Raw genomic sequence first — 17,359 nt, 5'->3', positions numbered from 1 at the left:
TTCGTTGTATATGGACTCACCCTTAAAAACGTGGGCTTAGCGGCCAAGCCGTTTTTTTTTCTTTGTGCACTTTTATTAAAGTGCTAACAACCTCTTCGGTGACAAGCTAAGCCTTTTCGCGTCGTGAAGCGACGCCCGCTGCATGCTCACGAGTAAATTAACCGCCTTTGCAATGAGCTGACACCGTTTCACCGAAGCGCGGTACCGCGACGTTGAGCCGATCATCCCTGGCTAGTTGCGTCCAGCGCGTCGCCTACTCGGGTCGCGGAGTCACTGCTGGGCCGCTTGCTGTATGCCGTATGCGCGCGATTGTACGTTCTTCGTGTTTGCTTCACTCCAGACCGTGCACGGGTGCGGCGACGTGCACGGGTGCGGCGACTAGCCTCTTCGTTCAACGCAGCGAAAACAAGCAATTCCCAAGCAACGCGCACTCTACTACGTCTCCGCGATGCTCTCGCGGCCCTGCACGACGATGCGCGGCGCACTTCAGTTAGACACTACTTCAGTTGTCACCTAGTCAAACACACAGTATACGCTCGCTGTCAGTGCATCGACATTTCTTGGTGCCCGCGCCGCTCAACAACAGCGAGCTACTTTCGTTTCTACAAAGCGACGCGCACTTAAAAAAAAAAAGTGGCCTCGCACGACGCGGCAGCGGCGAACTTGCGAACGGCAGCATGGCCAAGCATGGCGCACTCGTACCGTCGTCAATCCACAGTGTACGGCGTACGCCACACGCACAACCGAGTATCTACAGATGACTGTGATAAGGTTGTCGGCTATAAGGCATAATGGCACGTTCATCGACGGCCGCCACCTCGCCTTCGTCCTTTTCTGATGCTTATCCGCGAAGGCATCGCCGCAATCGCGCGGAAGTCGTAATCACCGATCGACCAGACCAGTCTCTGCCGTCACCGAAAAGACTGACAACGTTTCGCGGCACATTGTGGCGTCGACGAGTTTAGCGACGCAGTGAACCTTTTTGCGATGGAAAGTTATCGCGGTTATCACTTCTTGCGTTCCAAGGCATTGTTTGGTTCATCGCAGGCGGTCGTAGCTGCAGAGAACGGCGTCAGGAAAGGTTACCGTGCGAAAGCTGACCGCAAGGCTTCATGCTGCCTACTATTTTTTTCCCCCTCGCTGCCATTCTACCACTGAAGAAACGCCTGGAAAGTGAGCGACCTCGCTCGCAGCGTCCAAAATCTGCGTGCAGTGCTCGCCGATCAGGGATATCTTAGTCGTGAACAAACGCGTAGCGGGGCACGAGCGAGCGCGCGCACCTTTCACGCTTTAGAAGGAATGTTTTAACTTTTTTTCGCTTCGTATGCGCCATATTTTTACCGCGACCGTGCCCGAAGTGTTCGTTGTAAAAGTAGGAGGCTTTGAAAAATGTTCGCTATATCTGGACGCAGCTTCAATGGTTAGCATAGGAAAATCGTAAATGCACCCAAATATGGTCGTTATAACCGATAGATCGTTATATGTGGGTTCGACTGTATATCAGGTGACAGTATAGTGGGGTTAACTGAGACTGTGCAGCGTGTTTCACCAGATTTTGCCACAGGATGAACACAGCACTGCCATTCCTTCGCAGTTTACAGCTTCCTGGGCGACCATAGGCTAGGTCTTTGTCCCTCTACATGAAGAACCGATCTCAAGAACACTGTCATGACAACTGGTAGGATGCCTAATCAAGTCGTACTGCAACACATTGATACCATGCAGTTTCTGCCAGTAGTCAACAAGGCTGTAAAAGGGAAGCAAAGCTGCGATTGTTCCGAACATGTCTTTTACTTCTAAGCAATGCCACTACAACGCCGAAATAAAGCCGAGAGAGATAAATGGGCGGCATGAAAATGTAATGTCCAAAAGCAGATTTTACCAAGTTCCTCACCTTTCATTCCTCCCTTCTTCTTCTTGAATCTTTCTCCTAAGCTCGTGCTTAACTGACGAGAACTGAAAAGACAAAAGAGATAAACAAAAATTAATTTATTTATTTATCGAATACATGAGTTATGGCATGCTACCCTTGAAATGAGCTACCAGCAATAAGCGTGGAACTAAGGACACCTGCAGCTTCATCACCACCGAATGAGCTTGACCTGGTTTGGCCTCCAAGCCGAGATCATGGCCAAGATAAACAAGCACAAGTTTACCGGCATGAGTAACGACAATTTGGAATTGAGACACGCTGAGTGATCTGTAAAAGCAACGGCTGTGCACTGCCTTTATTTTTTTTAACGGTTCTGCTTATCCATTTAATGTGGTTGCAGCCAAAGGAGCAACTTAAGCTCCCATCAAAGGTGAATATTGTTTCAGTGACATTCGTGCAGACTGTTGTCAGCCAGTTTCCATGACCCGGCCAGGTTTATTGAAGATTCCATGAAAATTCCCAGACTTTCCGAATTTCCCGACAATTCCAGGTTGATAGTCACCCCACTTAAGAAAGCTTTGCTTCTCTGTTTCCATCTTTTAAGTGATGATTTACGTGCATTAGTGGCCAATTTGCAACATGAAAAAGCAGGCACCGTGCATCACATGACTCGGCATTGCTAGCACGATCATCGTCACAGCATGGGTCGACCAACTTTGGTCAGATGATGGTAAGGAGCGAGACCTTTTTCAAGGAAGGGTTTGGTGTTGCTATCATAGATTCTCAGACTAAGAAGCTCCCGCAAGTTTGCATTAGCTACATGACGTATTCTAACCAGCCATGTAAATTCAAAGCTAGTCTCTTGAAAGGTCACTCAAAGTTACACGTGAATAGACCGAAGCGCACATTTGAAAGTTGCATAGAACAAGTGGCTGCAATACAGTGTTAAGCAAAGATAGTGGCCGTGAAGCATGGTCATTCTGTGCACTCGCTTTCATATTGAACACCAACCACGATCAAGTCTTTCACCGAACATTCCAGAAATACAATAGTAGATATTCGATTTGCTAGTCCAATTATTTAAAGCTCACTTTTCTAATCATATACTGAAGTAGTCGGGGGCCCTTACTATTACAGATATGGTACACAAACATCATCCATCAATATAGAGCACCTTACAAAACCACTTGATGTGAAAAACAAAAAAATTTTTTTTTTGCAATATGCAGCCTAGGAGATAAAATTCAGGAAGTGACAGAACGATAACATCACAACATTCAGCAATGCTGTCCATACGGCAAAGCCACAAACCTTATCTGCAAGTTCACCAAGATTCTGCAGGGAAGCTTCGATACCTTTAGTACCAGCAGCAAGTTCGGCTTTCTGTAATAAGACACAAAGCAGGAATTTGTAAAAAGTGGCAGGAAGCATACTACATCAAAAAAACATTGAAAGCAATGCAAAGTTAAAACAGCATAGCGGTGACCACAACAGTTCAGATAACAGGGAAATGGGGGATACAAAATAATATATAAATTTTTTTCTTAGTATGGAGCATTAAAACTTGATGCCGGTCATTGTATGAAATGGCACAATCTGGCATCATATTATCACAATACCGTATTTACTCGCATAATTTGCGCACTTTTTTTCGCGAATTTGGAGCTCCGAAAAGGGGGTGCGCAAATTACGCGGAGATTTCGCGAGCACATCTGAAATAACGCACAATATATAGTCCTAACAGGCGCGATATAATACATTAAAGAAGAAAATAAATTATAGCGCAAACGAAGGGTTTTTAACAGAATTAGCACGTACTTTAACCAGCCAGATTCGGTCATGCACGGTCTAGTCAGAATCACTGGTTGAGAAGTCAGACTGAGAATCATCGCCACGGCCGCTGTCACCGCCCTCCCAAAGCGCGCCGTCCTTGGTTCCGTCGAGTGCGTTGAGGCGTCTTCTTGAAGCTCTTCGCGACAATGATGGGAGTAACGAGGTGCCACGGCACGGCGATACCGGTGGGCCTAAGCTCTCGCACATATTTGAGAAGGTATTCTTCAACGGCAGGAAACTTTCCATGCTTCGGTCCTCGGAACGGTCTCCTTCCCGGTCTTGTATTAAAAAGCGAACTCTTCTGCAGCACGGTTCCCGTTTCCTTAGGCAAATTCTATAACAGTGAGCTTGAATTTTGCCGAATAGTTATTGTAGCCCAGCGCAAGAGAACAGTGAAAACGCAACTGGCTGATCGCGAAACCTAAACTGCCTAAACTTCCGAAATCAACGAAGGCTGCGTCGCAGCGCGGGAAAATGTTGGCGCGACTGGCCCTCGCACGCCTCCGATGCAGAAAGTAGTCCATGCCGTGTCGCGTGCATGCATTCTCACGGCGGGTGAACGCTCGAACAGTTCCGACAACTGGTGAACAGGTTTAGGTGTTCGGGTACGGTTGGTACGGTCTCGGCGGTTTCCGGAGAATAGAACGAAGTAATCGGAAGAAGGGACTTCGCACTCGCAGCCTGTCTTGTGTATGACTGCGCTCGCCTGCTCAGTGAGGGCCGCGGGGCGCGGCCGTCCAAAGTTTCCCCGTGCGCGCGCGCCGGTGAGCTAGCTCGAGCGGGGCGGGGAGCGGGGAGCGCAAAATATGCAAGTAAATATTTTTTTTTTAGCAAAGCTGGCTAAATATTAGGGGTGTGCAAATTATGCGAGGGCGCAAATTATGCGGGTAAATACGGTATTTAATGCATTGTTTCTACGGGCAGTTCACTGGGACTGCACTGTGCTGTCGTAAAACCTGAAATGTTGCACAATCAGGTGGACTAATAGTAGAGCCTCCACAATACAGTTTAAACCTGGCATAAAAGCCTGTACCAGTGCTACCTATTCGGTGTGTTGTTCATAAGCGTCATGTGCATATGTTACAGGCTATGGTAAAGTGCCGTACGGGGTCTCTGGTAACAAACCTATACTCGCGGACAATTTTTCTTGGCAATGGAGCGAAGGCTATAGAGCTGTAGCAAAGGCTACAGAGCCACCGCTAATGAATGTAGTTCCACAATTGCACCCGTTTTCTACATGAGAAATGCAACAAACACCTTCATTTCATACAGGAAGCTCTTTCAGACAGGACGCAGCACAGACCAGTGAGATAATTATATTTGTTTAAACTAAGATGCCATTTCGCGCTCTTGAACGCATGAGAAAGTCGCGCCTTTCACATGTACCTCAAACGGTAAGTGGCATCTGCGTCTTCAACTGAGCATCCGTCTTATTCTGGTTCTTCCGTCTACTTGCCTAAGAAAATTGTGACAAATTTTACCTATAAATGGTTGTCTAAGCAGGCAAATCAAGTGCTATGCAACGCTTATGCCATGCAGTGATCACTTTCCACAGTTGTATGAAACGCGTGCCAAACCAGACCACTTCGTTTAAGAGTACATGCGCAGAAGCTCCACCCCTGCAATTTTCCCTTCATTGCCAATAAAAGTTGTCCGCGAGTATAAATCAACGTGCACCAGAATATAATCATTTGCTGCTAATTTCGAAGCTCTACCTCACCGGCCGTGGGCAGGGCAACAAAGGCTAAAGCTAGTGTCAATCAAACAGAAGAGCCAGCTGCGCATCGCAGAGCAAGTCCCCCCCTTCGAGCATTCATTCAGTTGGCCTTGCATGAAGGGCAACCAGAGGTGGCTAATCTAGAAGGCCTACTCCTGGTTCCCTTTTCTGGTAGGCTGGTGTGACCCGTAGTTTTCACTCAACTGCACAGATCTGTCAAAATGGGAACACAGTTACGACTACCCCAAGCACTGATTCCACCAAGAAGTTGCGTGCCCAATGCTCATGTGCATGCATGCACAATAGTACATTCACACTCACACATACTCATGAATGTGCTCCTGATCAAACCACTCACCAGTTGCTTGTCTGTTGCAGCGATATCAGCCTGCCACTTGGACAACTTGTCTACAGTGCTCTGGAGCGGAGCTTGCTCCTGCTCCTTCACCTTCAGCTTGTGCTCTTCATCCCGCAGCTTATTTTTCTCATCCAGGAACAAATGCCGCGCATCCTCGTATTCCTGTGCACAACACAGAAAAACACAATCGAGGCGCTGCTTACATCAAGCTATGTGGCGTGTTATCGCACATACCGAGTTTGGCAGTCTAAAGCCTGCACAGCCTCTCACACCTGCGCACCAAGTTATGTCCACTCGAGCAATAACTGAATGTTGTCCATGAGAGCCAACAAAAACAAACAAGCAACAAGCACTCCAATGTGACATAATCCTTGTGAACACAGTTAATGCACACCAAAAAGTATCGTAATAACTGACCGAGAGATGTTCTTTATAGTATTAATGTAAAGAGCTAGGAAATACAAAAATGCCCCCACCTCCCCGAAGGCAATCGTGAGGAAATGCGAATGCATTTCTTGCGCCGAGAGTACACGGCGCAGTAATTTTAATGGCGTAAATTAATGACGAGACGAGGATTTGTACCGTAACCATTTATTTACACATTCATCAGCACCTGTTTGTGTTGTCATTGTACCTGACGGCCATAATCTCAGCCTTGTGGTCGCCGTTGGCGTTTCACAGCGGCGTCTCGAGCACACAGGAGGGCGCTGTGAGCGCTGGATGGTGACGGACGCACGCCGCATCGGCTCCGCAGATTTCCTTCAATTTCTGCGGGCCACCACCACCATACCCCTCAAATCCGGGCTTATCGTCACCACCAAGTTCTACGCTTCACCTAGACACCACCCTCGTCCAGGTGGACCCAGCTTCTGGAACTTGAAGGACATTTTTCACTCCCGGCTGCAACATTTCGAGAGGCGCCCAGCCAGCGGACGGGAGAGTGGGGCGCAGGGAGGAGAGAGAGCGAACGGCGAGAGAAGGAGCGGCGAAGCAAGCGGTGCGGAGCCGGCGCACGCCCGCGCAAAACCGCGGTGAGGAGGCGGAGCGCGCGCAGTCACGTGGGGCGTGACGTCGCTGCGCCGTTGCTACAGACGCTCCTCTCCTTTCCTCGCGCCGTTGCTATGGGACGGCGGATTCAGGGTCGCTTATAAAGTGCATTCGCACTTAAAAATTCATACATATTGCCATCTAGTATTGGAACTACTCTTAGGAATTAGGTTACGGGAACTTGGAAGCAATTTCGAAAGCGATGAAAAATCTAAATGTTAACCCGTTGCAATCCGTTGTCGGGCTCTTCCCGACAATGCAACATGACCGCAGCAGCTCGTGGTCAGTCACCGCTCGACAAGTTCGTTCGTGGTTGATTCACGTGCGTGTTTTCCCATTGCATTATGCATCATCTATAAATGAGTAAGTAAACTTCTTTTACTTGAGCTTTAATTTCTTTAGTTTTGCACCGAAATGGACGGAAGGTGGGTAAATGTTTCGGACCACGAAGGGTTAAAAATGGAGCTGTGCGAATAGCAAAATTTTGGGCGCGAAGCGAATTCGAACATTGAAGTGTGAGTGCGAATCGAATATTTTTCGAATATTTCTCGAATATTTCTAGAATATTTCTAGAATACTTCGAAGCGAAATTGCAGAAAAAAAAGTTAGAGAGGATTCCTAAGCATGTTCTTATGAGATAGCAACATGAAAGTGTTTCTTTTTTCGCTAGGTTGATGAAGCACTGGGGGGGGGGGGGGGGGGGGGGGGGGGGGGGTGTTTCATAGTTGTCTTATCAAGAATGAGGCAATGTAGAAGCCGAATTCTATTTATGTACATGATTTGGTGCCACCAAAGTGTTGCCGACAACACTTTACACGTGATAGGCAAAGTTGCCATTTCCTCAGCTTCTCCTCCTCTTTCAACTTCTGTGGAAGCCCAACTGATGTGGTGGACAAGGGTCTGCTCCCTTCAAGTCCGGTGTTCCAAATCTGCCTCGTAGACGTCGATCTATAAGAACATCTGAAATTTTAGATGCTAAAAAGCTTCGGCTTCCGATTTTTCGGACTTCCTGCCCAAATTACAGGTCCAAACAGCAATAATTGAGCCCCCACCTCTGCCACATCTTTCATTCCATGCTGGAAGCAGCATTTTCTCGAGTTTGTACATTTGCGACCGTAGCAGAGCTTGAAAGGCATCTTTGCCGCAATACTGGGGTGTGATGAGGTGAAGCATATTGAAAATCTAGGGAGCACTTTCAATCGGATGTTGACTGTCTCTTGGCAAAGTTCGACCGTAACGGAGCTTGAAAGGCAGCTTTGCCGCAATACAAGAGTGTAATGAGGTGAAGCATATTGAAAATCTGAAGGGGTCACTTTCAATCGGATGTTGACTGTATTTGTTTTAGGGAAGTTTGAATAGTTCGAATAGTAAAATTCCAATGCGAATCGAATCGAATAGCAAACACTATTCGAAAAATATTCGAAATTTCGAATATTCGCACACCCCTAGTTAAAAACTGACCAGTGCTGCACTTATTTATTAGCCTACTCCTAGTAGCAGTTTTTCTCACTAGGGGGCAGAGCTTAGCAACGTTAGTGGTGGCAAGTGTAGTTCTTCTCTTTATAACCTGTTTGAACGTTAGCATTAGTGACACAGCAACCTGCATGCAGCATTTCCGGAAAATGAGGCACAATCTTTGTAATTTCCGGCAAGGGGTTGTTGTTGTTTGCTTGTCGTGCTTTTTCCACATGGAGACTAGAGACAAAGAAAGGAGAGACCGGGCAGAAGTACGCCGGTGAGCCTACCATCCAAGCCAACTTCTGGCGCATGCGCTCGATGCGATGCTGCACTTCCTTGTGCTCCTGGATCTTCTTCACCTCGGAGTCCAAGTGTGACACCTTCTGGCGATCTTGCTCCAGTCGAGTTTTCTGGCCCTGCAGGGTAGCCTCCAAGGTGCCCCGCTTTTGCTGCGTTACACAAAGGGCAAAGCATGCTTCAAAACATCCTCCTGCCATCAACTGCACAAACACCCCTGCCCTGCTAGTGGTTGCAGCTACACAGTGGGGAACAGAATTCCCAAAGAATAAAGCAAACGCGAATGTTTTGAAAATATGTCCAGCAACTCGTCCAACATGTTGTGCAGGAGATGCACGATCAGCAAGATTAAAGGACAGTCGCCAACATATGGACACTCATTGACACTCTTTAAACGTGGTTTAATTGACCAAAGGTTAAACTGACCCATCAAATTGGCAATTCTATCAGCACAGCTCCAATAAAAGGCTCCCGGACAAATTGAATAATTTTGGCAACCATTAGGTTTGTCACTGCAACCGGAATAACACTATCATTCTCTTTCTCCATTTGCTGCTGCTTCTTGCAATGAGGACAGGGAAGAGTGAGATAAGTGCACAATGCTAACGACATTAAAGGTTACATCATAACAGCTAGTATGAGCACATAACGTCACTATGAATCTGGCCACTACTGGTGATGTTGGCACTAACACAAGTGTACGAGCCAATATTACGCCGGTGGGACACAAAATGAAGACAGTGAAACAAAATTACTGTACATGGATTACTTTGCCCTAAAAAACGTTTCATTCTGTGAGCACTGTATATATTAAAAAAAAAGAAAGCTATAAGACGAGCAGTTGCTGCCCTCATAAATATACATAAAATTCGGAGCTAAAGTCAGGGTGCAGGTTATACTCAAATTTCCGACTGCAAGTTGGCTTCACAGCATGGCTTCATGTCATTACGCGGCGATTTTTATTTCTTTCATTTTTATTTATCCGCAGCTTGTAGTGGATGGAGGTGCGAGTCATATGTGAGGGCGGGTTGTAACCGAGAAAATATGGTATGTCCTTTTGTTGAAGCATTCGCTTCAGTGAGACTTATCGTTCCTGCTTTTATTGAATTGATGCTGATTTTATTGAATCGCTTTAAATGCACGTGAATGGGAATCCAGAGACTTCGTGCGCTGTACCTGGAGCTCTTTGAGACGCTGGTGAAGGTCAAACAGCTCAGAGCTGCCCACGGCACGCTCGGTACCTTCGAGCAGTTCTTGGCGTGACATCCGTACAAAGTCGGCCACCCGGTCCTGTGGCAGAAACTGGCACAGGTTGCTCACCTGTATGTTCAGCTTTGCCACAATGGTCTCAACCTGCACGGGAAAACGCACAAAATGATGTAACTAGGTGTCCCATAAGTAAGCCTGACTGAACAAGCAAGAGAGAGGGCCCCTAAACCACCTCAGATATTTTTTTTAACATTTCAAGTAAACATGTGCATCAAGTTCAGAATGCCGTCACGATCAACAATGCCAAATGTAGCAGTGCCACGAGCCGCGCCTGCACCGCAGAATAAAAAAACAATACTGTGCTGCTTTCCAGGCCTTTCCAGTATCCCCAGCATCGGTCATGACATTGCCAGCTACATCTGGTCATGTCAGGAGCAGCAAGAACCTGTTTGTTTGCTAGCAGATGCTCCTGCTCTTCTTCTTTGCACGACAAGAAGGAGCACTCGGCGATTAGGAGAGACAAACTGACCAACAGAGCGTAGCGAAGCATTTCAAAAAATTCTCACGGCTATTTGTATGATGTAGACTCATGCACAACTTCATCACCACAATTAAATTTCAGCCTACGGGTGGTTTAGGGGCCCTTTAAGACAAGTAGCCACACTTATCAGATTCCAATCACCAACTGATCGTTGAGACACCCTCATGGCACTGCCCACTTGCCAAAAACACAGTGAATAAGAACAATTGAAATTTTAGTCACATTATGATGTGTTGTTGTTAAGTGGCATTGAGTTGCTGACAACTCCAGGTGGCACCATGAGTGTTTGAACGCCACTGCTTGAACACCATCCATGTAATTCAACTTTTTCAAGCTCACCTATGCGTTTTCCCATGGCCTGAAGAATGCCATCTAACCTACTCGTGCACAGGCACCCTCGTTTCCTTTTACCTTCGACTTATGCTGGCATTAACCTTCGCTCCACTGCACCGGCAGTCCACGTGACATGACCAAAGTAAGAAAGCTTTCATTTCGGGACCTTTGCTTTGAAAGAACATTTGGGACTCATCTGCGGTGTGATGGACGTATTGGTTCATTCGGGAGTCCAATTCATTCTCAAAACTCTCTATGCAAGCCTCATAACTCAAAGGAATCTAGAATGCTATGAGAATATTTCCACACTCACACCCATACATCATACATCACCATAGGAAAAGCCAGGGCGTTATTTAGACATACACTTAAACCTCGATATAACGAACACAGATATAACGAATTACCGGTTATAACCAAGTAAATTAAGAATAGTCTTGTAACAGTTACAGTGTTACAAATAAATGTTAATAACAAATTTTTGGACATAACGAAGTTATTTTCGTGGCAGATGTGACTTTGTTACAACGTTGTTTGAGTGTAGTTTAGTTTTGAGGCTAACTTCATTGTCTTTCGAAATCTTCGAGAGTTTACCCATTGCCCTCTTTCCTTGTGTTATACTACCGTATAAACGCGTGTATGGGCCGCACCCGTGTAAGGGCCGCACCCCGTTTTTTTGAAGTGCATATTCTAAAAAAAAAAAAAAAATCCACGTAAGGGCCGCACCCACACTTTCCTCAACCAATACGTATTCAAAATGCGCGCGCGCGTAAGCTTCTAGGCGTAGTCGATAGATGGCGCAAGGAAACGCGATCATCATCATCGTCACCAGAGTATATATGTATATTTTTTTGGATTTTATTCGTGTTAAGATGTTCGTGAAGTGGGCTAAAAATTTTAACTTTTTTATTAGTATTCATAGACCCACCAACTAAAGGTTAGAGCAGGATTTTATCTTTAGCTTCTCACATCTCGATACAAACGCGCTATCGGCGCTATCCATATCGGCATTAGCATCACCAACTTTGGTATGGCTATGGTGTACTAGCCACCATAGTATGGCGTTCGCGTTGTTCGGTTTGTGCAGTTCAGCCAGCCATTTGCTGTAGTTTTCTGCACTGTTCGATGACCTTCGTGCTAGCTTGTTTTCTACACGGCGTTCACGTTTTGGCAAGATGGGCAAGTACCTGAATAGCTACACTGCTGGCTATAAGTTGAAGGTGATCGAGTATGCTCTCGAGCATGGGAAACGTGCCGCCGGCAGAAAATTCGACGTTGACGAGAAGTGTGTTTGACGTTGGTGTGCTAAAAAAGAAGCCTTGCGAAACACCAACAGCACTAAGCGCGCTTTCCGCGGAGAGCGGTGCAAGTTTCCCGATTTGGAAGACTTGCTCCGCTATGTGACTGAAGTGCGGAATGATGGTCTTGCACTCACAACGGACATGCTGCGTGTGAAGGGACTAGACTTGGCGACTGTAGTTGGGTGGATCCTATCTGCGTGGAGCTCGGTGTCGACGGACATTGTGTCCCGAAGTTTTAAAGTAGCCGGGATATCTAACAGCTTGGATGGCACGGAAGATGACTGCTTGTTGGGTGACGGCGCTTCGCAGCACACCATCTCATCTCGGACTCCAAGTCTGAGGACTCTCCGAGTGACGACGATTGAGCACGTATGTCGCAAGAAATGTCGTATACTGCAATAAACGCTCTTCGTTCGCTAACTGGTGCGTTTTTACTTAAAAAAAAAAAAATGTCGCGTGTATGGGCCGCACCCTGAAAATTTGCCCTCATTTCTTGAAAAAAAAGTGCGGCCCTTACACGCGTTTGTACGGTATTCTTCCCTAAAATTTTGCTGCAGAGCTTTTTTGTAAGGCCCTAAAGTTGTCCCTCAACAAGACAAGGCCTCCCTGTATTGCAGCATTACTTTTGGCATGCCCAAACCTACTTATAAGCCATCACTTCTCCAATGGCAAAGTCGTGTGCATTACTGACTGCCTTTCAAAAAAAAAAAAAAAAAAAACAGAAAAAAAAGGGAAGAAAAGAAAAAAAAAAGGCCCCGAAAAATTGGTGAGGTTCACAGTTTGAGCACTGTGAATCACAGTAGGTTTAGTTACATGGTGCTCCCTCAAATCATTAAAACCAAAAATATAAGCTTTTATTTTTTCCATGTTTATTGTGGTTAGTAAACCTTCCTCTTTAGGTGGCTAAAAATGACCTAAAAAATTTATTCATCTTCAAGAAGACCTTCCAGTGGCAAGCAAGGAAACGTAGCCAATGTTGCACGGTCAAAAGTTCTGTTCACTCAAAGGATTTTTTTTGTATACTCACTGATTTCTGGGGTGTCACGATGCCATTGACTTTCCAGGTGGACTTGCTGCCCGTGATCTTCCTCTCAATGATTGTGTTTCTGCCCGATGTGCTGGAACTGCACGTGCAATCATAACGGCATGCGTTACTGCAATTTCTAAACTTGCACATGGAAAGCAAATGGCCTGTCTCCGATTTGCCTGAAATAAACCCCGGCAGCTTACAGGCTCGTGACAACCTGTCTGTGGAGTGTGGGCAAACTTGAAAGATAATTTCTGCCGACAAACACGTGCGTAAGGCATACGTAGATGGAGCTATCACGAAGCAGGACCCACTATTTTAAGCTTTCATACATCTCTAATAACCACTCGGCCGGTGCGCAACAATAGGTTACTAAAATGGACAAATATAATGCAAACAGGGTCATTTGAGCATGAATAGACAAGAAATGCAAAAGCCAGTGGACAGAAACACAATTATTTTATTATGATTAACAGGAATGCAAATGCAAGTGCCTTCATTTCCACAGGTATCTCGTATATCCAGCCAATTAAAAATTCTGAAAGCTATAGTTTGTTCATCGTTCACAAGGCACTTTAAAATATGCTGCTGACATTGTTTTTTTTCTCTCTCACATTTTTTTTTGTTGAAGGGAAGTGACTGACATCGTTATTTTGCGCCAGAGAAAATTGAAACCTTCGTCAGCATTTCCCAATGCAAGAGGCATAGCCACAATTTATCAATATCACCACAGAGATCTCTTCCTTTTCTATGCTGTCAGAGGCACTGTGCTTAGTCGTGCCTTCTAAGGAAGTCCATCCAACAGCCATCCCGCCTAACTGGTTACACCATAATAAGATCAGAAGCGGTGGTGATTTTAAATCACTTGCCACACAGAAGAAACCCTGTGGTACTCACAGTTCGATTTCAATCACAGCAGCGTCTGCACCATGCCGTATGTAGTCGGAGACATTGGAAGCCCGTCCGACGGTGTGCGGAGTGCCGCACAGGCCGAGGCAGATGGCACACACCAAAGACGACTTGCCTGACCCGTTGGTGCCCACTATGACATTGAGGTTTGCTCCTGGATGTACTTCCACGAATGTGTAAGTCCTGCAATGTTGAAAAATTCGTGAATAAGAGGTGTCGTTGGAGCCAATGTTTTGGCAAGTGGTGTCTTCTTCAAGGCAGCAACCACAATGTTGTCACAGTGGCAATGAGACACTGCACGTGGTGGCAGAGACCAGACAGAGTGTATTACCGAAAATTCAACCAAAAGAAGAGAAATAATGGCACAGTCACTGCACCTTTTTATCTAAAAAATGACACCCCTGCAAGAAAAAGAAATCGTTTTTAAATATGAGGTCTGATAGTATTTTATGAGGGACACCATAGTAAAGGGCTTTACGTTAATTTCAATTGTTCGGAGTTATTTGCTTTGACCTAATACTACAAGCATTTTGCACTGCACTCCCATGGTAATGCTACCACCGCCCCTTGCCCTTTTAATGGCCTGGGTGAAGTGGTGCGAGCCATGACTTGTAGATGGCACCACCATGCTCTTACAGAATGCAAGTTATTTGGCAAAGGAGCAGTTCCAATCAGCAAAAGCCAGAAAGGTTTGCCAAAAAAACTTGTTTAAAAGACAACATATACAATGACTCACTATGCAAAGCGACATGCAATATGACTTGCAGTGTTCAAGCAGAAGACACACAATATAATTTTGTACCAAGTTTCGTATGGGTTCAAAGAGTTGTATATCATCTACACACATCAGATTTAATGGCAAATTTTGTGTCACACAATGTGACACCTGCATGGAAGCGGCTACTGCTTAAACCGAGATTTTAAACACTGTAAATGCATCCACAGTTACGACAAGCTGTATGCTGGTGCAGGAGGAAAGTACGAGAGAATTCCCGCCTCGAAACAGGCAGTTTCATATACTGCCATACCAGTCAAGATCTCAGGCAACTTTAAGGACACTTTTTTAATTATTCATGCACAGTCGCCCCCAATATGAGTTGCAACATATGTTGCCCGTGATCAAAGTGGCGCCCACACAATGCACAATGGCGGCGACATAGAAAACAATTAGTGACGTCAACACTGTTTCGACTACTGGTACTTTTGAAACGTTTTCACGTTTTCCGGTGTTGCAGTTTAGGCTTAAGGCCCCTTCAACCATGGCCACTGTATTGCAGCTTATACTGAGTGCCACTGGACACTCCTTGCTGGCCATAAGAAGCAAATGTCTGCAACGCTTCATGTCCACGCTACAATTTCTATTTAGTCACTCAGTTTCTTAAGCATCATGTCTTCGAAATGCCACCAACATTCATCACACATATTTTCACTGCACCATTAGTTTTTAAACCCTCCAGCATCATGGAGACAACTTACATCTTCAATGGTACGCATAAACTGACATCGTAACAAGATTTGTCAAACTGTCTCACCAGTATTTTTCCTTCGTATGCACATGTCGAAATCTTGAGTGAGTTTTTTATAACTCCGCATTCTTCGGAGGCCTGCCCCCGCAAGATAAAGAAGTGCAATGCTCCAATTACATTCCCTTCTTGATTGTAAGTGTTAAAGTGGGCAGTGTAAGTATTTATAGAAACAATTGTATGAACCCAAGAAAGACAATAAAGTTTTCTCTAAATCGGCATATTATAACCTGCATCGCATGTACCGTCAAGAAAATAGCACACAAATTTATTCCTCAATTTATAGACCTCCCTTTTACTTTGTAAGGTGGCTGTCTTGGCTTGATGATTCGTAGCGAGAGAAAACAGCGTGAAAAAATAACACAGGGATCCTTCACAACCCTGCGTTAATTTTTCGCGCTGTTTACTGTGAATAACTGCTTAATGCATCATGTATTCTTTTGTATTCACTAAATTTACAAATACCAATGTGTAGTTTATAGGCAATCAGTACACCTCACTAATAAATGATTGGTGACCCAGATTTTATTTGTTTAAAGCTGTTCAATAAATGCCAATGATGCAAAAAAAGTTTGTATTAGGAGCATCGCCACACTGTCTTGTTTCGTCCTCTGTATTCGTGCATACAGTATAGTAACACCCTGCTACAAACTAAGCAGGGCTTGTTAAAAAGCACTTGAGAGCAGAGAGTAGAGCTGTGGCTTGCTCGCAAGTAAAAGCAGGTTCGCTGCCTGACTGCAGAGGCATATCAAGTGTCGGTGTCATTGCCTCCCTACAAAGGGAAAGCGACTGGAGCTGAGGTACAGTGACCCCACAAGATGGAGAACCGTGTGACACAAAACGGTTGCGAGCTAAGTGAGTGCACCTTTGCACAAGACCGCACGTTGCGTGCGACGAAAGAAAACGACTGTACGCACCACGCAGCAACAAACGAATCGATAAACATTCCATCACTAGTAGCACTCATTATGACATGCCACTAGGAGCTAAACGTGCGGCCTTCACTTGGGAAAGCTGAACTGTTAACGACAGACTTGTCAAGTCCCGAATCACGCGTATTTTCACTGCCCAATATGCACCGTCACAGTCGTCCGGTCAAGCACACCAGCAAAACATTTTAAATTGTACGATCGAGGATCTAGGAGGTTCATTATGCTCAATAAAAGCGTCGCAAGAAAACCGCGCCATCGAAAAGCGCACTTAGGACGTCCGACACACAGGTCGCAACATGCGGAGACCGCATCACCAAGTTTGCAATCGCTCACTCAGTTCGCTACATAACGAGAACGTTTTTGTTTCAGTAACACCTATTCAGTTTCCAAGAGCGAAGGCGGTGCGTGTACACGGCCAAACAGGACCGTGTACAAACAGCCAGGCTGACGAGAAAAACAAGTGTATGACAGACCACCTGAAAGAGATCCGAGCCTGGCAGTAGCTCTACTTACATGAAATTTTCCAGCTTGATCCTGACAATGGCTCCATTTGCGTGGTTCATCTTCATCATGCCCACCACTTATAACATTAACCGCCAAACAAACTGCCGCCAAACATCTAACTTCGCGCACACACACGTCAACTACACAAAACACAAAGAAAACGGCGCGCAATGCCGGAACAGAAGCCGCCCTAGCGAGCGGCTCTAGTGAACTTATGATACTCTAAACATAACGAAAATATTTAAAATATGTTATACAATTATTATGAATTTTCTACATACGAAACACGCAGTATAACGCACTTTACGTATTATACTAAAACCTACATTGCGTCATTTATTGGTTGGTTTTCGCGGTTTTGTGTGACACGTTGAGGCGACATGCGCAATTTGCCTAATATGTTGTTTGCGTAGATTATAGTGCCTAAAATATACTGTGTATTCTATGCACTATACATAGATGAATTAAAGTTGAGAGAAATTGCATCATCATCATCA

At 45.5% G+C, this 17,359-nt stretch overlaps 1 protein-coding gene across 1 annotated transcript in view; it reads right to left on the bottom strand.

Annotated features, from left to right (window-relative positions):
* The window catches only part of LOC119390043 (structural maintenance of chromosomes protein 5), a 54,511-nt gene extending 37,429 nt beyond the window's left edge, over nt 1-17,082 (bottom strand). The window contains exons 1-8 of the mRNA XM_037657562.2: nt 16,872-17,082; nt 13,892-14,086; nt 12,995-13,091; nt 9,760-9,936; nt 8,574-8,735; nt 5,782-5,943; nt 3,185-3,256; nt 1,895-1,956 (exon numbers count right to left, since the gene is read on the bottom strand). Coding sequence (XP_037513490.1) covers nt 1,895-1,956; nt 3,185-3,256; nt 5,782-5,943; nt 8,574-8,735; nt 9,760-9,936; nt 12,995-13,091; nt 13,892-14,086; nt 16,872-16,930 — 986 coding nt within the window. The 5' untranslated portion in view covers nt 16,931-17,082. The remainder of the gene's footprint in view (nt 1-1,894; nt 1,957-3,184; nt 3,257-5,781; nt 5,944-8,573; nt 8,736-9,759; nt 9,937-12,994; nt 13,092-13,891; nt 14,087-16,871) is intronic.
* Nucleotides 17,083-17,359: the final 277 nt, after the last annotated feature.

This window comes from Rhipicephalus sanguineus, chromosome 4 (genome assembly GCF_013339695.2).
Source record: "Rhipicephalus sanguineus isolate Rsan-2018 chromosome 4, BIME_Rsan_1.4, whole genome shotgun sequence".
In the NCBI taxonomy this organism is placed as follows: Eukaryota; Metazoa; Arthropoda; class Arachnida; order Ixodida; family Ixodidae; genus Rhipicephalus; species Rhipicephalus sanguineus.
This window is presented reverse-complemented; position numbering and strand designations above follow the sequence as displayed.